Below are 23,809 nucleotides of genomic sequence, written 5' to 3' on the forward strand. Positions count from 1 at the left end.
TAAATTATTGTGCTACTAACATGGCTATGCTACCTATTATATCCTAGCCTTTAACAATAATTCATCATTATTATATATGAATTTGAATACACTTACACCAACTAAAATACAAAATTAAAGATGAATAAATATGTAAAATGGATATGATTCATAATGGTATCTATACACCGAGGGTTAATACCAATACTAGCACCATAGATAGCCCAGGTGCGCTAATGCAACCTTTTGAGTTGAAGATCTGATTTCACCGAATGCAACCAAATCAACTCTCACTGTATACTTAAAAGTCGCATGCAATCCCAATGATCCTGAAAAGTAGCATCAAATAAACTGTACAAGTATTACAGCATCCGTGACAAATTGGTATGCATTATTCGTACTTGTCAGCATCAACATCAAATTGCTGCTATTATTCGTAATGTAAGAAGTTATGTGACTTCATTCATCATTTCCCGTTTCCGTAAACTGGTCACTAAGTGATTTCCAAGTATATGGCAAATACGCTAGTAGTTATTGAAACGGGTGTAGTCAAGATATATTATATGTTGATGAGTCCCTTACGGGTAAATCTTGGTGTTTGTTTTCGGTGACTCTAATTTGTATTATAGTAACCAGACAGAGAGATATGGAAAACACAAGTTGTGCATTTGTCGCAAACATATAAATTTTACTTATTTTTAAAATCCACGATTAACCCCGAAAAATAAGGAAACCATTGTAGTATAATCTTATACAGCTTTCAATTCCAGACGTTTGTCCTATATATTTTGTTTCTGAATACACCAAAATAACCAAAATAAAGTCATCTGCCTCAGTGCATATAATTATCAGTTGATTTCATCTTTTAGTTTTCATGCAATGCAATACAATACTTGAATTTGATTTTCTCTGCTCTTGAAGCATTCCTGACCAAAGAATGTTTCTATACCAATCTTTCGAGGACATAATTATTTGACCTCAATGTACGAATTTGGATCTGATGTACATTTTACAGTTTTCACCTGGGCCTCATCAGTTGGTAGGTGGTGTTTTATTTCACATAGTGAGTCTTCCTGCGGGTATGGTTAAGGAGAAGAGTGAATTTTCAAGGAGGCGCTGTTCAACTGATATAGGTAAACCCTTAATTATCATGCACGCTGCTCATCGATGTAACTTCCTCTGTTCCCTATCTATTCAGTTAGTTCAACTTCCCGGTCGATTCGTAGGCGGACCTATATAAACAGTCTGTTTCCAAGTGTTAGATAGACTCGCAAATGAAATGAAAATGTTTATTCAATGAAAATGAAGCTGAAGTAAAGAACAAAAAACAAAACTAAACAAAAAGCGGCAGATGTTTTCACGCTTATGAGTGAAGAGACATTAAAATAATCATTGAAACGCGCGCCATAATCTGGGCTCCCTGAGTGGGATTTTCTATGCTTTCAATTACAGAAATGTATTGTACCGTCTTAAAATAATTCCCTCTTGTCAACTAAAAGAATGTACATGTATTTGAAACTCATTGTTTAAACCCTTTTATGTACATGATATATGACTGCCAGTTTACACATTTTGAATACTAGTATATCGTGCAGATTGACGGTTTCCGTTTTGGTTTTGAAACATGCTTCAATACGTAAACTGATATTCAATATCTATATCAAAACTATTTTGATTAATTGTTTGCTACCTAGTGACCGAAAGAGCACTCTGCAATCAAATTCGGTGTGTGCTTTCGAGCAGGAGAACAAAAGAGAACGCATTTAAAAATGTAGGGGTGAGTGAATACACATACACACCACCACCCTACTCCCACCCATCATAAACACATATCCCACACCCCACCCCTAAATACATCCCCACTCACACCCACCCCGTCTAAATCGTTTACACTTCAATTAGAAGCCCTAATATACGTGCTGTACCCGGTTACGGAAAGAGCATTTTGTAATCAAAATTGTTGTGTGTTTTCGTGCACACACCCCACACACAAACAACGTATTTCAGTGTGCGCAAAACTACGTAGTAGACAGGATTCGCACTCCGCACATATACAATTCCCCACCCCACATCATACACACAAAACCACGCCTCATGCACTTGTACTTATTTTAGCTCTATAATACAGGGTGTATTTGCGCACCCACGTTCCCACGTTCCCACACTATCACACCCCCACACACAACCACCCCCAGCCCACACTATAAAAATCATATAATACAGGGTGTACCCAATAATGCAAATGTACCCTCATTTTTCTGCACTAGGTTTCGCTTCTTATGATATTTAGCCAAATAATATTGAACAAAAGTCAAGAGTCTAATCAAATGGATTTTACGTATGATGGGAAAAGGGATATGTACATAGTTTAGAATATACACCTTAAACATATATAATTAGAAGGCATAGCTTACGGCCATACTGTTGAAAGTGAGCACACATTGTGTCCGTGCTGAGGGCTTTAATTCAACCATTAACCAACTCGAAATACACTTTCTACTTGCAGTGAGTGTCATATCAGCCAGACATGTATTTATTCCCTTTTAATCGTTGTCAATTTCTAAACTTTAAAATAAGTTAATCGTATGAATATTATTATTCTTCCATAAATCAAGAGTCAACAGGAATAAGTTGATACCAACTTGATGATGGGAAACAAGTAAACCAAGAGAATGTTATATTTTGTTTTTTTAAATAGGCAAACAAAACGTGTAAATACTTTCTCGTGATAAAAAAAGGATCAACAATAGAACACTATATTTATGAAAAGTTATTCCAGATCAGTGAAACCTGAATTAATTACTATTACCATGTAAAGCAGTCATTTGTAATATTTCATGTAAACAAATCCAATTGATTTGTTTACATGAAATTTTACAAATGATATGTATTGACAATCCTGATGAACTTATTTACGCATGTAAAGCAGTGTTATTTAAAAGACAAGCCACGTAGTGTATTTAGTTTGGTCATGGAATCACTAGTACAACTAGGCATCACAGATTGATATATTTGCCATATGACAGAAAGTTGATTATCTAAAGATACACAATCCACAAAGTTCGACTGAAACGCAGGTGGAATTTGAAGATATCCTCAACTCCCAATAAAAAAAACATTGAGCATCTATGATACATATATAATAAAAAAATGTATGAAATCTTAAGAAATTTTCAACCTTGATAATTTGATAAACGCTATATTATAGTCTTGCATCTTGGTTACACTTAATTTAATTTGATTTATGAACTAAAGTTACATTTTTGAATTAATTTAATTTAATATAATTTCCTAAATTTTCTTTTTCATTTAATTTCACTCAGTTTCAGTAACATTGTCTTGTAATTTATATTTGGTTTACGTAGTATACCAAAACTAGCTCATTCTTCTTTGCAGGCTTGATGTGTGATGGAGCATTGCAGCTATAGGCAATTCATATCGTTGCTCTTCTTATTGTCTTGTCTTATTAGCATGGACTATGATACGAAGCAATCAATGTATAATGCACTCACTACTTACGATGATGTGTGCAGGACGCCTTCACGCCTTCCTGTTATCGTAGGGTCCTTGACCGTAAAAGAAAAATGTTTGTAGCATATTACCCTACAAAGGTAGTGATCGAGGAAACTTATTTTTGCTTTTATGTGCTTTTGTATTCAAAAGAAGAAAGGTTTTCCGTATGAAACTTATCAACAATTATTTGATCTAAAGAAGATATTGATTCAGCAGACAGCATATTTAAAGATTGACCAGGGTCTTATTTAACACAATTTCTTAGGCAATGATATGAAATATCACAGCATGTTTCATGTCGAAATCACTGTGATATAGCTCTTAAATCGAAGAGATAACATTATATGGAACATATTAAATTTTCTATATTTAATTCTAGAGCGAATTCATAAAATTGAAAATAAATCTAACAATTGTGATGTTATGTATTGTTATCTGCGATCTTTTTCAGACTTTGTCTGAAGATATGAAATGTTAGAAAGAAAAGAAGAAGAAAAAAAAAGGAATATAAATGCCATTTCATATTAACAACCTCAGTGTTTTTTAAGCATCAGGATACCTATCCGAAAAATAATTTCTTCTCGCTTATCTTTCTAACTACAAAACTAAATCAGTACAAGAGGTATCCAAGTACATTTATTTCCTTAAAAGATACTAGAAATAAGTTTCGTTCTTAAAATGGTATTCGACTAGGTAATTGTATATATTAATCCTACTATCATCCAGCAACAAAACATTATTGTTCAGTTGTTCAATGCACCTTTTGTCAATAAAACATGTGCACATTCGATTATCCCTAGTGAAATGTAAATTCAATATGTTGACTTTGACAGTAATAAACCTCATCAAATTACGAGACACAAACGAAGTCAAATATGTAAAAGGGTTTGTTCTAATTTAGTTTAACATGAAAAAGCTGCTACCGCTTATCATCTTTATATCTGTATTTACATTCAAGTATAATGAGAGAAGACAAAGTCTTAGAAGTTTAATGACAACGTTTTGCCTTTGGGTTATACAATGCTGAAAACACTCAATTCTTATTTCCCAACTGAATATGTTTCTATTTCCGTTTTCCTCAAAATACCCTTAAAGTCTCCGACTCAATTTCCGTCGTCTGCTCTCTACTGGTTGGTAGAATTCGTCAGAAGTGCATGCTCAAGTATGTTAGAAGTTGACGAGGAAATTTTATCATGAATGTAATCTGAAACTTTCACAGTTTAATTGGAAAAGTTGCTCGAAATTTTAAAGTGAATTTTCAATATTTTATGCAACTAGTGTGTGTGCATAAAAATGAAAAAGTCCTATAATTATGACAATCGAATCGTTTGTGCAGTTTTTGGTCAAGAAAAGTTTAAATTATTACAAAAGTATAAAAGTTACGTATATTCTTTATATATCACATTGACATAAGTCACTTGGAATTCACACTCACTTAACATAGTAACAGTTACACTCAAGTAGATGTTTGAAACCTTCTGAAAAGCCTCTAGGAAATATAATACATAAGAAATCGACTGCTACAGCCGCACAAACTATGCACAAAACTCCTCCTTGCCAACAAAGTCATCAAAAGGGGGTTGTGCACTTGGCCGCATATCTCACGATTTTCATAAAACCTTAGTGCCTCAAACTTTGGCTTTGCCACAAGTGTCAGTATGTATAATAAGTATTATCACTTACTTAGTTTCAGGAAAAAATGCGGAAGTACATGTAGCCTAAATCGATTGTATTCTCGACATTAAACATGCATGTGGGACGGTATAATTCCTTACGTCAATGGAGGGAATTTGAGATGTTTTGAGTCCTAGAGTATTATGACCACGGGGAAGGACTCCAATACAAACACGCAGTCTGGCCGAGATTTGTCTTTTATTTTGATTGAATGAGAATCACAATTTGTCCTAGATTCACGGACATTGGTTTGCTGTAAGGCCTCAGCGAACTCATTTTAACACTTTTGGATATAACCAAAATAGCAGTTCTAACAGAATGTTGGAATCAAGGCTGATGTGCCCATTCTTTTGTAATAGCTGTGCTCTGTGTATGTTCTTCTCAATATCTAAGCATAAAAATATTAAAAATATTCCAATTCTGAAATTTTAGGAAGGTTTTTTTGGTTCCATTCACCAAATGATGACACCGCATGGAGGCGCTGTACTGCAGAGTTTGGTATAGTTTACATCATGTGTTAAGTATTATTCTTAGTTTGCTTTCAATTCCAGACGTTTGTCCTATATTTTTGTTCCTGCGTGCATCATATAAATAAGGTCATCTGCCTCAATGCATATAATTAATATTTACTTAAAATTCACGGGTTGATCTTGTCTTATATTTTTATACATGCAATACAATACTTTTAAGTTTTACTTTCACTACCTTCGAGCATGCCTACTTTAAGCCAAAACGTACTCATTTTCTACAAGTACTACGCACGTAAAGCTGAGGCTCAGGCAATAAGTCAACTAGAATAAAAGAATCTTCCTATGCCAATCTTTCGAGGGCATATTTGACCTAAATGTACGAAATTTGGATCTGATGTATATTTTACCATCTTCACCCGGGCCTCATCAGTTGGTAGGTGGTATTTTATATCACATAGTGAGTCTTCCTGTGGGTATGGTTAAGGAGAAGAGTGAATTTTCAAGGAGGCGCTGTTCAACTGATATAGGTATATATACGTATACGCTGCTCATCGATGCTGCTTCCTCTGTTCCTATCTATTCAGTTAGTCAGTTTAACTTCCCGGTTGATTCGTAGGAGGACCTATATAAACATTAGTAGCGGCGAGAGTCTCTTTCCAAGATAGACTCGCAAATGAAATGAAAACGTTTGTTCAATGAAAACGAATCTGAAGTAAAGTACAAGAAAGAAAACAAAACAAAAAGCAGCAGATTTTTTGACGCATATGGCTGAAGATACATTAAAATAATCATTGAAACGCGCGCCACAATCTAGATTCCCTGGATGGGATTTTCTAAGCTTTCATTACTTGAGTAAAATCTAAAAGAATATAATATACTTCAAAAACTCATTTTTTTTGCAATTTTTAATATGACTGAAAGTCTATACATAGTTTGAATGTATCGCAAAGATTGACGTTTTCCTTTTCTTTTTTGAAACATTTTTCAATTACGTAACATGATACCCAACATATATTTCAAAATAATTTGATCATTTTTTGCTAGCTAGTGACAGAAATAACATTCTGCAATCAAACATGTGTGCTTTCAAGCAGGCGAACAAGAATGAAAGTATTAATCTTGTGCACAAACTCGTAGGTGAGAGACCACAGAGTGCACCATACTGCAGTTACTGTCCGTTTTCCTATACACAATACACAGTGCTCTCACCATTGACGCGCGACCTTTACAAATAGTGTATGTATAGAAGTATATGCATTTGCCTAGTTAACATCACTGTGTGAAAAATAACCGGCCAATATTTAAAGTATTCTCCAAACTTCTAGCAAATATATTTCTCTAACATGACCTAAAATTACAGCTAAGTTAGGTGTTCAGAAATAGTCGCACTTTCGTAAAATATGAGTGAGGGCAAGGCATAGCTAGCTCATAGCTAGCCAACTCCCCGTGTTAATTGAATGGAGATTTGACCGAAAATATTGGTAACGGACCGCTCAGTTCTGAAGGATGCCACAAAAAAACCGGTACAAGCTACATTTAAAGTATTCTATGAAATTCTAGAAAATATAGTTTTGTAACATGTCCTAAATTTTTAGCTAATTTAGGTGTTTGGAAATAGTTGCACTTTTATGTTTTAGGAAGGATATGTAAACGACAGATAACACCAAAAAATATGAAGAAATTATTTCCAAACCGTGTTAAGTCAACAATCATTATGTTGCTCATTTTCAAGAATGCTGGTTAACAAAAAACAGACCATTGTCTCATTTCGTGAACAAAGGTCCACATACCATTGTTTCCTTGCGTTTCCTTTATAATCGGTTACCCAACTGAAACTGTAATACCAGCTCATTGCGATACCGCACATGTAAAACAGACACATGTGCACAACCAGAGAAGATCTGATTTAATCAGTTGAGCTGTTTTCAATGAGTGTTATCTTGGTTTAATAGCTTTTAATGGGGTTTAAGTCCTACAAAGGTCGTGGTGAATTCTACTGTAGACATGACTGCATCATGCACACACTCCACCAAACTCACCCACCCACCACCACTATCACACACACCCCATCTAAGGAATCCCTATAATACAGGATGTACACGATACGGAAAGAGCACCTTGCAATGAGAAATGGCACGTACATGTATGCTTTCGTGCACCCCCATATGCAAACAACCCCCACTCACCCCAACGTATTTCAGCGTTCGCAAATAAAATAGGCGAGAATGTACACCCATAATTCTCCATCCCACCACGACACAAGCACAATTAATGCACTTTTAGGAGCTCTATATTACATGGTGTACCTGGTGTATATATAGTAACAGAAAGACTAGCAAGCGAAACTGGTGTGATTTCGACCATTCGAGTAGAAGAGCAACAGCGATCTTAAATGCGTTCGTGCGCACCTCCACACCCCACACTAAAGAATTCATATGATACAGGGTGTACACGATAATGGAAAGAGTCCCCTTGGAATTAAAATTGGGGTGTACTTTTGAGCTGAAGATCACAAACCGAAATATTCATAAGCGTGTGCGCAAATATGCATAAAGAAGAATGCACTCCCTTTACACCTACCCTCACTCTGTCTGCATTTAGTTTCACCTCCTCTTACGATGTTTTGCAAGAAAATATCAAAAATGACCAAATCAAATAAATTTTGATAATTTTGGGAAAGCGTTGTGTACATCGTTTAGAATATAAACCTTTAAAATGTTTAAGTAGAACACGTAGCTTACAGCCATACTGTTGAAAGTGAGAAAATGAGCACACACGGTGTCCGTGTTGAGGGCTTTAATTCAACCATTAACCAACTCAAAAAATACACTTTCTACTTGCATAACAGACAGACAATGATCGCACGACGAGTAAACGTGTATTTTTCTCCTTTTATAATCGTTGTTATAAGGCATTCTGGTATGATTATTTGTCCATGATGCAAGATTCAACAGAAATAAATTGCAATATACGTCATCATGATGATGGGAAACAATTAAAACCAATATAATGTTCAAGAGTGTAGATATTTATACGTGTTGGTAGTAGACACCAAAGAAAACTAGTCAACAACACTCACGTTTTGTTTTTGTCCGAATAATTTCAGAGTAACCATACTCCGTCATAGGGACGGGGGCCGAGAACTTTCCAAAATCTATGACACTTTGCTTCTAGAAACACCTGACAAAAGGTCAAAAAAGACATTGTCAACAGGAAGTAAAAGTCATACATCAGTCATTCACCAGTATCACATGACGGAGTATGGTTACTCTGAAATTATTCGGACAAAAACGTGAGTGTTGTTGACTAGTTTCAAAGAAAGGCAACATAATGTTATATTTTGTTTTTAAAACAAGCAAACAAAATGTGTAAATAGTGTCTCGTAATTTCATTGAACTAGGATAGGCTTATAACTATCATGAACCTCACTATTTAGATTTTGATTAAAGAATACTAACTGCGCATCGGTTATTTGGACGTTTGTGAAAATTCTAAATATTTTGCCTTTGGAACAGAGGAATATTCCGAGGTCCAAAGCAAAATGTTTAGATTTTGACAATGCCTGACATATTACCGGTGCAAAGTTATTATTAAATGATAGAACACTATAATATTTATAACAGTTATTCCAGATCAGTGTAAATTACTACTGTCTCTATGTAAAGTACTGTTATTTGAAAGACGAGCCTCGTGGAATTACTAGTTCAACTAGACATCATGGATAATAAGTTGATTATCAAAAAGTTCGACTGAAACGCAGGTGATGTTTGAAGATATCTTCAACTCCCAATAAAAAAACCCATTGCGCTTCTATGATACATAAATAATAAAAAAAAAGTTATGAAATCTTAAGACATTTTCCACCTTGCAAATTTGATAAACGCTACATTATAGTCTTGCATCTTGGTTACACGTAATTAAATTTGACTTAATGAATTAAAATTTAATTTTTGAATTAATTTAATTTGCTAAATTTGCTCTTCTTTCTTTTTCATTAAATTTCACCTCGGTTCAGTAACATTGTTTGTATATATTTGATGTATATACTATACCAAAACTATCTCATTCCTCTTTGCAGACTTGATGTGTGATGGAGCATTACAGCTATAGGCAACTCGTATCCTTGCTCTTCTTATTATCTTGTCTTATTAGCATGGACTATGATAAGAAGCAATCAAGGTATAATGCACACGTTTACGATGATTTGTGCAGGACGCCTTCACGGGTTTGATTTCCTGTTATGTTATCGTAGGGTCCTTGACCGCAAAAAGGAAAATCTCCCATGACTATAGCATATTAATCTACAGAGGTAATGATCGAGCAAACTTATCTCATTGCGCAATTTCAGTTTTTTAAATTCTTAATTTGATTATGGTATTTGACCTTGGGATTAGTGGACTCTAAATCCTTGAAAGTATTTATTGAAAAGAGGATTATTTAATCAATAATTACCCGTTGAACCAGGATAATCCCTATTCAATCTTGTGTAAACTACTTGGCTCATTTCTCAGAATAGCTTTAAGGTCACATTGCAAACACATTACAGTATTATGCAGATGTGGTTCGTATGAGAGTATACCATCGAATGCGGTCAACGGCAGCCCTCTGAGATGTTCGGGCCTGTGATAATCTTGATGTGCCGTCAAGCCAGCTCGCTGCAGGTCTGCATCTCTTACGTTTTCCTTCAACCATTCCTTGGATTATTGTTTTCTGAAGACACTGATGTCTGGTGATGTGGCCAAAGTATGATAATTTTCTAGCAATGATTTCAGCTCGCAAGGTCTTCTAAACTCCGAGCTCTTGAAGAACCCACTCTCAGTCCATGGAATCCTCAGGATTCGTCGATAGCACCACAGCTCAAAAGAACCCAGTCTCTTCCTATCAGATGATTTCATTGTCTAAGATTCAAATCCGTATGGTGCCCCAGCAAATGCTGTAGATTTTAGGAAACGAACCTGGAGGGATGGAGAAAGTCTACTTTTCCATAATTTGGTCATGTTTGAAACTATACTCTGATGTTAATGATGGAGCCCAGATATTCAAAGCTTACTCCTCTTCAATGAGATCATCCTTCAAGGAAAGGTTTGCATCTGTATCATTTCGTCCTGCTTCTACAACCATGACTTTGGTCTTCTTTGGGTTCAAGATCAGCCCTCTCTGTTCACTTGCTGATTTTATTACTTCCAATAGATCCATCAATTCTTATCTGCTACTGCAAACCAGGGTTGTGTCGTCTGCATATCTGAGATTTGTGATCCGCTGACCACCTATGGTAACACCTCCTCAGAAGCCTTCCAGAACACTTCGCATGATGCTCTCAGCATAGATGTTGAAGAGCTGAAGCACCCTTGTCTGACACCTCTGCCAATTTGGAACCACTCTGAGTCACCTCTACTTGTCCTGACTGAAGATTCCTGATTCTGGTATAACGTACTGAAGAGCTTCACCACGTAACCGGGGAATCTTGAAGACTGATACAATGCTGTAATCGAAACAAAGATAGAGCGGAATGAAATCTGCATTTTTCAATGATATTTTGAACTTGAGCAGAATCTTGCTGGTGTGGCTGATGGTTCGGTGGTTTGAGCACTTTTTTATATTTCCTATTTTCCTTTCTTGGGAATCGGGATAAATACTGCTCTCTTCCAGTCCTTAGGCCATTCCACTTCCCTCCAGATCATGTCACATAGCTTCCACATGATGGTCACACCTTACTCACCAGATGCTTTCTACAGTTCACCTTGAAGCTCATCACAGCCTGGTGATTTCCCATTTTTATTCTCTTTTATTGCTTGACGAACTTAATAGTTCAGGGTCAATTTTAATTGAATCATTGATTGTGGATTCCTCTTCTGCTGTCTGTTCATAAAGCACATCACCATCGGGTCTTGATGTGCTTGCTCTAAGTAAGTGTGGTGCCATTTCTATCATTCAGATCTTGCTGAACTTTTCTGAGTCAGTTCCGTTACCAAAGTAAACACCTTCTTAGAGTCGTTTCCAGCTCTTTCCATTTACTCACATGTTCTCTCAACAAAGTCCCGCTGATCAGCTCCGACTGCTTTTGCTACCTCTCTATGTCTGGCATCCTGTCTCTTGTCAACAAAAACTAGTATCTTCTTTCCTCTGCTGCACTTAACACTGCTAGCTTCATTTCTTCCCACAATTCATTTGGAGTGTATTGGTCTGGGATTTCGTCAACATCACATCTCACTTGGTGTGGTGTCATTGTCTTCTTTGCTTGAGTTTCAACTTCATCCGTGCGACAAGTAGCTGGTGGTCACTGCCGCAGACTGTACCTGGTCTGGTCTGTACACTGAACAATGAAGAGCGCCGTCTTCTTTTCAGCAAAACATAATCAAACTGGTTTCTTACGATGCAGCCAGGACTCCTCCAAGTCCACAATCTGCGAGGGTGCTGCTGGAAGAAGGTATTAGTATTTCCAAAAATCAGATCGTTTGACTGACATACCTCCTCCTAACTATCACCACGCTCATTTTGTTCTCCCAATCCGAACTTTCCAATTGACCTTGATTTGAAGTCAGACTTGCCAACTTTTCAGTCTACCAAAATGATAAGCATATCTTTCGTGGGGATCTTATCCAGGACATCTTGGAGCTGACCATAAAAGGTTTCCATAGCTTCGTCAGGTGCAGTGAATGTAGGTGCATAAACCTGGATGATTGAGATGTTGAAAGGGTGACCATACAGTCTGCGAGAGATGATTATGTTGCTAATTGGGTTTGTATCCCAGGAAATAGCAGTTAGGCAAAAATATCATTTAGAAAGGTATCATTTACAAAATTATCCATAACTTGAAAAGTATTAATGCTGTTTATATAATTTGGTATAATTGTTAGCATATTGTCTAGTGTTTACATTTATATTATGTCAAAAATGCGATTTGTTCCTGGTTTTGTCAGAGTGGGTTATTTAGACAACTTCAGTGTTTTTAAGCATCAGGATACTTATACGAGAAATAATTGTGTTTTTTTTGCTTATCTTTCTAACTACAAAACTATAAGAGGCATCCAAATATATTTATTTCCTTAAAAGACACTAGAAATAAGTTTCGTTCTTAAAATGGTATTCGACTAGGTAATTATGTATTTTAATCTATTATCATCCACCAACAAAACATTATTGTTCAGTTGTTCAATGCACCTTTTGTCAATAAAACACGTGCACATTCGAGTATCCCTAGTGAAATGTAAATTCAATTTAATTGACTTTAACATTAATAAAACTCAACAAATTACGAGACACAAACGAAGTCAAATATGTAAAAGGGTTTCTTCTAATTTGGTTCAACATGAAGAAGGCTGTTACCGCTTATCATCTTTATTTCTGTATTTACATTCAAGTATAATGAGAGAAGACAAAGTCTAAGTTTAATGACAACGTTTTGCCTTTGGGTTATACAATGCTGAAAACACTCAATTCTTATTTCCCTACTGAATATGTTTCTATTTCCGTTTTCCTCAAAATACCCTTAAAGTCTCCGACTCAATTTCCGTCGTCTGCTCTCTACTGGTTGGTAGAATTCGTCAGAAGTGCATGCTAAAGTATGTTAGAAGTTGACGGGGAAATTTTACCATGTAATTTAAAACCGTCACAGTTTAATTGGAAAAGTTGCTCGAAATTTTAAAGCAAGATATCAATATTTTATGCATTTCGTTTGCGTATATAATTGAAAATGCCTTATAGTTATGGCAATCGAAATCGGGTTTGCAGTTTTTGGTCAAGAAAGGTTTAAATTATCACAAAAGTACAAAAGTTGTGTAGATTCTTTGTATCACATTGACATAAGTCATTTGAAATTCACACTCACTTAACATAGTAACAGTTACACTCAAGTAGATGTTTGAAACCTTCAGAAAAGCCTCTAAGAAATATAATACATAAGAAATCGACTGCTACAGCCGCACAAACCATCACGTATGCACAAAATTCCTCCATGCCAACAAAGTCATCAAAGAGGGGTTGTGCACTTGGTCGCATATCTCAAGCTTATGACAAAACCTTAGTGCCTCAAATTTTGCCATAAGTGTCAAAATTCGTAATAAGTATTAGGCCTATCACTTACTAGTTTGAGAAAAGTACATGATGTAGCTAAAATTGATTGTATTCTAGACATTATACATGTATGTGGAACGGTATTCCTTTGGTCAATGGGGGAATTTGAGATGGGTTGAGTCCTACAATAGTAAGACCACGGGGAAGCATTCTAATTCAAAATAATAGTCTGGCCGGCATTTTCCTTTTATTTTGATGAAATGAGAATCAAAGCTTGTTCTAAACCATCTCCCAGATTCTTCCTGTGATTTAGAATCATGGACTTGTTTTACAGTAAGAAATTATACTTCCAGATGCAACAAGAATATAAGTTTGTGTAAGAGGTTGACTCATGGAGTCAAAGCAAAATATATTTCCAGAACCCTTCTACGGCAAGCTGCTAGTACCTTGTCCAGTTACAACAACTACATGTGAAACACCAAACATGTGAAGTGAATTGGATGTAAAGGTAAAAGGAACCAGTAATTATTTACTTCAGCATATTATGCATTATTCGTACTTGTCAGCACCAACAACATCAAATTGCTGCCATTATTCGTAATGTAAGAAGTAATGTGACTTCATTCATCATTTCCCGTTTCCGTAAACTGGTCACTAAGTGATTTCCAAGTATATGGCAAATACGCTAGTAGTTATTAAAACGGGTGTTAAGAAGATAATTTATGTCCCTTACGCGTAAATCTTTTTCAGTGACTCTAATTTGCAGTAACCAAACAGAAAGATGCTGAAAAATCCCGGAGAAACCCCATCATAATGGCTGTACGTTAATATTTGTCTCAAATTTACAACTTGAAACCAAGTTTAACCTCAGAAAAAAAGGAAATCATCGTGACGATTTAAAGTATTATTCTTAGTTTGTTTTGAATTCCAAACGTTTGTCCTATATATTTTATTCCTGCATGCACCATAAAAATAAGGTCATCTGCCTCAATGCATATAATTAATATTTACTTGAAATTCACGGGTTGATCTCGTCTTGTATTTTTTGTACATGCAATATAATACTTAAGTTTTGTTTTCTCTACCCTTCCAGCATTCCTACTTTAAGACAAAAAAATCCTTATATTCTACAAGTACCACGCACGTAAAGCTGAGGCTCAGGCAATAAGTCAACTAGAATAAAAGAATCTTTCTATTCCAATCTTTCTAGGGCATATTTGACCTCAATATACAGAATTTGGATCTGATGTACATTTTACAATTTCCACCCGGGCCTCATCAGTTGGTAGGTGGTGTTTTATTTCACATAGTGAGTCTTCCCTGCGGGTATGGTTAAGGAGAAGAGTGAATTTTCAAGGAGGCGCTGTTCAACTGATATAGGTAAACTCTTAATTATCATGCACGCTGCTCATCGATGTAACTTCCTCTGTTCCCTATCTATTCAGTTAGTTCAACTTCCCCGATCGATTCGTAGGCGGACCTATATAAACAGTCTGTTTCCAAGTGTTAGATAGACTCGCAAATGAAATGAAAATGTTTATTCAATGAAAATGAAGCTGAAGTAAAAAACAAAAGCGGCAGATGTTTTGACGCTTATGAGTGAAGAGACATTAAAATAATCATTGAAATACACGCCATAATCTGGATTCCCTGAGTGGGATTTTCTGTGCTTTCAATTACATAAATGTATTGTAAAGTCTAAAAGTAATTACTTCTTGCCTACAATTTATGTACATGTATTTGAAAACTCATTGTTTGATCCATTTTACATTATGACTGCAAGTTTTACACAGTGTGAATATATTGCAAAGATTAACGTTTTCTGTTTTATTTTGAAACATGCTTCAATTACGTAAACTGATACTATATCAAAACTATTTTGATAAATTGATTGACGGAAATAGCATTCTGTTATCAAAATCGGTGTACAAGAGAGAACGTACTTACAAAACGTAGGCGAGAGTGCACACCTACACCCACACTAGCCATGCCACCCACCATAAACACACCCCTACACCCCCCACACACACCCACCCCACACAATTCAATACGAAGCCCTAATATACTTGTTGTATCCGGTTATTAGAAGATCACCTTGTAATGAAGTGTGTGCTTTCGTGCACACACACCCCCACACAAAAAACCCACCCAACGTATTTCAGTATGCAAAAATTACGTTGGCTAGAATTCACACCCCACACACCTACAACCCCACTGAGTACCCCCTGCACGAGAAAAGGCCCCCGACAAAACATGAAAGAGAAAATTGGGAAGGCAACGGAAAACAAATGAACCCGTTTTGCAACAAAATTATCCCCAATCATGGACCAAAATAGTGTAAAATACCCCCTTTGTACCAATAAAGCCCCTTTTCGGAATGCTCGAAGACTTTACTGTCTCTCTAAAAACCGATAATACCGGGTCAAAATGATGCAAGCGGCAAAATGTTTTTCGTCTTTGGCCTACCACCAAAACCGGGAGGACATTCCCCCCCCCCCCCACCCGACCAAGAAAGCTGGCTACGCCCCTGCAGGGAAAGGCTATATTAATGTTCATATTTTGGTGATAAGGCATTCCCAAAGTTAACAAACGTAGGGCAATATTTATGCTGTTTAGGTCCACTTTTTACACCAAATCTGATAAATAAATCCTGCGTGCGGGCCTGTAAGGAGCTCATCTTTTCCTTAAATCCGAGTCTGATTAAAACCAACAGAATTTATTTACTGCTATGTAAAGCAGTGTTATTTAAAAGACAAGCATCATGGTGTATTTAGTTTGCTCATGGAATCACAGTAGTACAACTAAACATCACGGATTGCTACATTTGCCATATGACAAAAAGTTGATTATCTAAAGATCCCCAATCCAAAAAGTTTGGCTGAAACACAGGTGAAATTTGAAGATATCCTCAACTCCCAATTAAAACAAAACCCCATAGCGATAATAAATGAGCATCTATAATAATGTCATGAAATCTGTAAACATTTTCAACCTTGCAAATTTGATACGTAAATGCTATGAACAGTAAACTTACACTTAACTTAATTTGACTTAAATAATTAATTCTAATTTTTTTTAATTAATATAATTTGCTAAATTGTTTTTATTTGTTTTCATTAAATTTCACCTCGGTTCAGTAACACTGTCTTGTATATTTGATGTACGTACTATACCAAAACTAGCTAATTCGTCTTTGCAGGCTTGATGTGTGATGGAGCATTGCAGCTATAGGCAATTCATATCGTTGTCCTTCTTATTATCTTGTCTTATTAGCATGGACTATGATACGAAGCAATCAATGTTTAATGCATTGATTTACAATGATTTGTGCAGGACGCCTTCACGGGTTTGGTTTCCTGTTATGTTATCGTAGGGTCCTTGACCGCAAAAAAACTCTCCCATGAATATAGCATATTACTCTACACTAGGGTCTATGCTCTACAGAGGTAGTGATCAAGTAAACATATCTCATTGCGCACTTTCGGTTCTTTGGCTTGAAAATAAAAATAATGTTTTCCGTATGGCACTTACCAACATTTATTTGAACTAAATAAGATATTCAGCCGACAGTATGTTTATAAAACACTGACTCGGGTCGTATTTAACACCATTTCTTAGGCAAAAATACGAAACATCACAGCATGCTTTATGTTGAATTCACAGCAATACTGCTCTTGAAATTCGAATACACCATGTTAACTTCACAGATTTTAAAACAAGTTGTTAAGTAGAGCAATGTTTTCCAATTGTTTTTCATTAGGAATTGAATTAGAAGTACATTACAACTAAATCAGTATGCTGATTAATTCTAAAATGTTACAGGCCCTGTGAGTGCCAGGAAAGCTTGTTTGGAAAGCTGGCTGTCAAGTTAGCTCAATCAATAAGGCGTTCGACTATGGTGCGAGAGGTTGCGGGTTCGGACCCTTTCGGTAGTTTAGTACGCTCTCATGGAACAATTGAATTAGCTTGAAATTCCCATGTACATGGAACTTACGGCTATTTCGCCAGCGAAGTGGTTACGCATCATGCTGTTATTGTTAACTACATGTATGCACACAACACAGGGACACTCACAATAGGCAATTGAACCCTACTGGTAGCGCTGTATCGTAGCTATTGGGGATGAACTAGTTAGTATCATATATCAAAAGTATAAAAGCTATGATTTTAGTACTTTCTCTCTGTTTCAATTACTTATTCTTTTCCAAATATCTGAATCTTCAATCCGGTACAAGCTTTAATAACGGGGAACTAAAAATATTGTCACGTGTTCCTATGTAATAGCATGGTAATATTCGTATTGCGCGGACTTGGATGTCGACCTTTTCCCATGATACATCACGATTACATCGCAAACCGCTGGCGGCGCCCTTATTGTGAATAGCGAGAATTGATATTACATGCCATAGACTTTGTGTTGCGACCATTTCGATCGTGGTGTAGAACTCAAAAGCGTGATCCAGTTGACATGGTGATAATCGGATTACACGTAATACTTCGCTGGCGAATTGTCTCGTTGTGACCCTTACGAGTGTGGTGAGGTTTTGGATCAACATCTAGGCGTTGTGCTTGTGCGCAGCGCACTATAACTCATTGCGCTTTCTTTATCTGCTGTTGAGTATGCTTACGCCTGTCAAACGCGTGCTGTACCGCGTACGCTTTGCAAAAGCCTTCAGGCGCATTGTTATAAAAGCACGAGAAATTAAAATAAAATGCCACCTCGTTTTGGTAACAAGATGGGGATCCGCGCAAAGGTAGAATATTGCTTGACTTTGTGAACAGAATGAATTAATGTACCTGCCTCTCAAGTGATAGGCAGTATCTGTCTTGTAATGTGTTCAGACATGCTGCTTTTTTACTTGTTTTGCTTGAGAGGACAGTAGTGATCATTTGTATTCATCTTGAGAATAACGTCTGAGAATGTGTCTGGTTTGGCGGTGAGCAAAACATTGATTTCACTCGCTTCTGTTTATTGAGAGAATAACTGCGATCTACAATATCTCATTTTGGAAACTAGGTGACAGTCCTCTAGAGATATTCTATAACTTACCACATCAATGATCTGAGTGAGCGCCAAATCGAATTGTATAGTAAGCATATCACTGGTATTTTTGATTGGTAATGGTAGAGCATTATAATCTTGCTCTTCAAACAAGTATGTCCTTAAAGCATCTTCTGAATCCGATGCCAGACATTCTGTAAAGAAAAGAAAAGAAAAGAACAAAAACTAATAAAAATGTTCAATTATTGATCATGTGACATTAAAAAGGTACAATGTGAATTCGTCGACAATTGGCAAAGAGCCTTACAACGTTTTTATGCTAAGCCAGTACAATGTGGATAGTGGATGTGTCCAAATATTGACGAGAGGTGCCTGAAACAACTCCTAATGCTATCAAATGATATTTAATGAGCATTCGATTAGTTCCAAAACCATATTTTGTATTCTATGGAAACTAACCTATAATCATGAGATGTGGAAGAATATCATCGTACTACATGTCTACCCTCGCAAGTAAAAATCCAGTATCTGTCATTATTTCATTATAAACAGCAGATACTTTATTTACTGATACTGCATTTGGACTGCTTGGTGCACAAAAAGGTTAACTGCTTTATCAAATCAATCACTTGTACATTGGACTACAGCTCAGTCGAGAAAAATAAGGGGTTAACCCACCACTAATTGCAACAGAATCCAATTAATAACCATTCATTTCAGAAAAGCATATCAAATAACGCGTCAAACGTCCCCGAAAATCCAAGTAGTGGAAAGTGCCTACAAGAATTTTCAGGGACTTCTGATATATTTTGTGCGAGCTTTTGGAAGATAGACGCATGTGAAATGGATTCTGTTGCAATTAGTGGTAGATGATTTCATAATTTAACTGGGCTACTAACATTGCAATGTGAAACGTCAAGGGTTTGTTTGTTTATATTTTTCTTTATACTGGGTCCATATTCAGGGGAAAATTTAAGTTCTTCCATATTTCAGCATTTCTGAAATTTCCGATCAGACCCGGGGATCAGACTTTACTACGATCAGATTGTTATAACTACATTTCTGAAATGTCCAATGCCCTTGACTTTACAAGACAAAAGACATGATCTGCTTTGTTATTCATTTAAAGATACTACTGTTTTCCTTGAAGGGTGTGAGCTCTCATAGCTGATTATCCGTATGGCATAGAAACTATACTCTCAAATGACTCATCCCAGATGTTCCATTTCTCTATCCCTCTCTCTGTCTACGATGATGAGGTGAGCATAGGGATAACATGTCTCAGATCATTCATTTCACACTTTATGGAATGCTAATTAGGTATGTTTATCGAGATCACTTTCTGGCTATCAGCGTCTGTCCACATATTATGGAGCTGGAAATACTTTAATGTAATTCTTTTTACGGCTCCTTAGTACATATGGTTTAAATCAGAAAGGTGACAAAACCTGTCCGCTAGATTGTTCAATAAATATAACTGGTGCTCAAGAGAGCATGTTACCCTATACAACTTTGTCTAAGATTCTAGATTCATATCAGCTCCAATTATCTAATATAATAAAATCATTTAAGGATATTGCACAAAGCCCAGGTGTAGGTGGGCAACATCGGGGTGCTGAACACATACCCCCACACATCATATTTTCACATGGCAATCTGATAGTTGCAATAAGATTGCCAGGACAATAAATTCCGTCAACGCAGCTTGTCTGTGTATTGTTTTGAATTAATGAAATACCACCTCTTGTTCAAAGGAGAAAAAATACAAGTGCAATTTTCCTTCAGACATTCCCGCAGGCTATTAAACCCTTGACCAGTTACACAACGGTAGAATTCTCTGCACAGACTGACTGACCATCCTGAAAAGATAATCTCTGCTCTTCATTCTCGTTCATTCTTCGACGTCTTCTTGTGCTCTTTTGCCTGAAGGAGTAATTCAACAACTCTGGTGAAAGAGTCGAGGTCACCTAAGGTGAACCAATAACGAAGTGACTTAATAAACTTGAGCTAACTTCAAGATACTTCAGTTTACATAGCCTGACCACGTGTACCAAAACGGCTGGAGGATGAAACACGTGTGATGTCTATTTTTGAAGTTGATGGGCAAGATGCGAATGACCTATGTTTCACGTGATAACTCGTACCCAATTCACTAACAGCTAGACGCACTACATCAATCAGCATAGTTGTATAGAAAATATGTGAGCCTCTAAACTTAACATCTGCTCAACTTCTGAACTAAGAAATGGTAACAACAAGGAGGAGGTATCATTACGACATTCTGAAACCTAGGACCGTCTGGAATGTGTGAATCCGGGTTATTGTGAATCAGTAACGTGTGACATGCAACTAGCGTACTCTGTCCCAATACATAGTGCGCAAACATTCAATCAAAAAAGAAATTGTGAATTTTGTACACGCGCGTAAAAGGACAACAATTTGGTTCACGCGCATCGTGCTGCATCAAATTGCTGACGTACCTGTCTCAAGGAAATGATGAAAGCTTTATTGCGTGGGTATAATATAATAACAATAACAATCCAAATCAATTCAGATAAAAAACGTCTTGTATATAAAGCCTCCCCCAACATAGTCAGTAATGTCAGTTGATAAGAGATTGCATCAACGCTTTGTTTTGTGTCAATATACTTTACAATTTAGCCACGTTATGGCAGGTGGTGCAATGTAGTGGTCATCAAGATTTACATTTAGAGGCCCAGTGGTCTCAAAACCCAGTTATATTAGAGTCACGCGGTAGCTTGACCAGCAAGTTTGAAAAAAAACGACTGATAAAGAAGAATAAACGGATGCACCGCGAGACTATATTTACACGGAACAAAACGCTATTGTTCTATGATATTTTTCGCTGGGTACAAAATATATCTAAAACCATGCTAAATCGTATTTACTGTCCAAAGTGTCATATTTTAATAACTCTTTATTTCAAAAAGTTACACAAATCTTACAGTCAATCCGATTGTTTGATAATAAACAAACTTTCGTGCTTTATTTCACGCGGTATTTCATAGCCAAAATTAGTGGCAAATCATAGCTAATCATACTGATATCCACAATCTTTCGACACTGCTACAGCCATACATGGCTGTCACTGTCGCACTAATTTTTCAGATTCACTTTCAAATATACCCAGGCATTTTCCTGGATACCCTACATACAAATTCTGGACCCCATTCGCCAAAAAATCAAGTTTTTCACAATTCTTTTATTCTTTCCGGACCACAGCATATATTCATATTTAAATACTCCACTTTCACACATCGTAATAACGGGACGTCCCCGTGGCGAAGTGGTTAAGGCCATGGACTTCTAATCCATTAATGAATTTTTGCTCAAGTTCGAAACTTCCCACCACTTTTTTTTAAATGTTTTATTAATCAATTTATTGTCGTAAATCAAGAATAACACCATTTCGAACATCCATTGCTATTGTGATATTATTAATTTGTTCATCAAACAAACATGTTTGATTTTTTATTCACATTTAGGCCTAGGCCTTGGGCCTACTTTCACCATCCAGATGCTATCACCATGCCTGACTATCATGGCATCTTCGTCATAAAGCACCGAAATTTATTTATTATTTATTATTTATTTATCAGTGGCTCTGTTCACAGCTCAGACTGAAATTATATTTGATATAAATATTATAAATGAAAATCACAAACCGCGAAAGATCGCCAACAACTGCCGCTGAATATTGATATCCAACTAGATTTCCCCACAGGGCTAAAGGGCAGGAATTAATTAGGGGAATTAAAATCACAAACCGCGAAAGATCGCCGACAACCGCCGCTTAATAGGGGTATCCAACTAGATTGCCCCGCATGGCTACAAAGAACTACAAACCGCGAAATTTGGATATCCAACCAGATTGCCCGCAGGCATATCGATTATATGGATATCCAACAAATTAAGACCAAAACCGCGAAAGATCGCCAACAACTGCCGCTCAATATTGATATCCAAGTAGATTACCCCGCAGGGCTATAAAGAACCACAAACCGCGAAATTTGGATATGGAACTATTGCCCCACAGGGCTTCAAAGAACCACAAACCACGAAATACGGATATCCAACAAGCTTAAACTACAAATTAGCTCCCGATAGAGAGCAGGACTTGATGAGGGAAATTAAAACCACAAAACACGAAAGATTACAAAGAACCACAAACCGCGAAAGACTAGATTGCCCGCAGGCCTATCGATTATAAAGAATCACAAACCACGAAATATGGATATCCAACAAGCTTAGACTATAAACTAGCTCCCGATAGAAGGCAGGGCTTGATGAGGGAAATTAAAACCACAAACCACGATATTCAACTATATTGCCCCGCTGGGCTACAAAGAGCCACAAACCCCGAAATTGGGATATCCAATTAGATTGCCCGCAGGCCTATCGATTATTCGATTATAAAGAACCACAAACCGCGAAAGATCAACAACAACTGCCGCTTAATATTGATACCAACTAGATTACCCCGCAGGGCTATAAAGAACCACAAACCGCGAAATTTGGATATGCAACTAGATTGCCCCACAGGGCTACAAAGATCCACAAACCACGAAATATGGATATTCAACAAGCTTAAACTATAAATTAGCTCCCGATAGAAGGCAGGGCTTGATGAGGGAAATTCAAACCACAAACCACGATATTCAACTATATTGCCCCGCTGGGCTACAAGGAGCCACAAACCCCGAAATTGGGATATCCAATTAGATTGCCCGCAGGCCTATCGATTATTCGATTATAAAGAACCACAAACCGCGAAAGATCAACAACAACTGCCGCTTAATATTGATACCAACTAGATTGCCCCGCAGGGCTATAAAGAACCACAAACCGCGAAATTTGGATATGCAACTAGATTGCCCCACAGGGCTACAAAGATCCACAAACCACGAAATATGGATATTCAACAAGCTTAAACTATAAATTAGCTCCCGATAGAGTGCAGGGCTTGATGAAAACCACAAACCACGAAAGATCGCCGACAACCGCCGCTTAATAGGAATATTCAACTAGGTTGCCCCGAAGGGCTACAAAGAACCACAAACCGCGAAATTCGGATAGCCAAGTAGATTGCCCCGCAGGGCTACAAAGAACCACCAACATTAAAACACGATTATCTGGG

General features: G+C 36.8%; 1 protein-coding gene across 2 annotated transcripts in view; it reads right to left on the minus strand.

The window, feature by feature from the left end:
- The window catches only part of LOC140159541 (neuronal acetylcholine receptor subunit alpha-3-like), a 199,755-nt gene that overhangs the window by 12,969 nt on the left and 162,977 nt on the right, over positions 1 to 23,809 (minus strand). For both annotated transcript variants that reach the window (XM_072183043.1, XM_072183034.1), the window contains one exon: positions 18,700 to 18,845. In XM_072183043.1, coding sequence (XP_072039144.1) covers positions 18,700 to 18,845 — 146 coding nt within the window. The remainder of the gene's footprint in view (positions 1 to 18,699; positions 18,846 to 23,809) is intronic.

The sequence above is a fragment of the Amphiura filiformis genome, chromosome 1 (assembly GCF_039555335.1).
Source record: "Amphiura filiformis chromosome 1, Afil_fr2py, whole genome shotgun sequence".
Classification (NCBI taxonomy): domain Eukaryota; kingdom Metazoa; phylum Echinodermata; class Ophiuroidea; order Amphilepidida; family Amphiuridae; genus Amphiura; species Amphiura filiformis.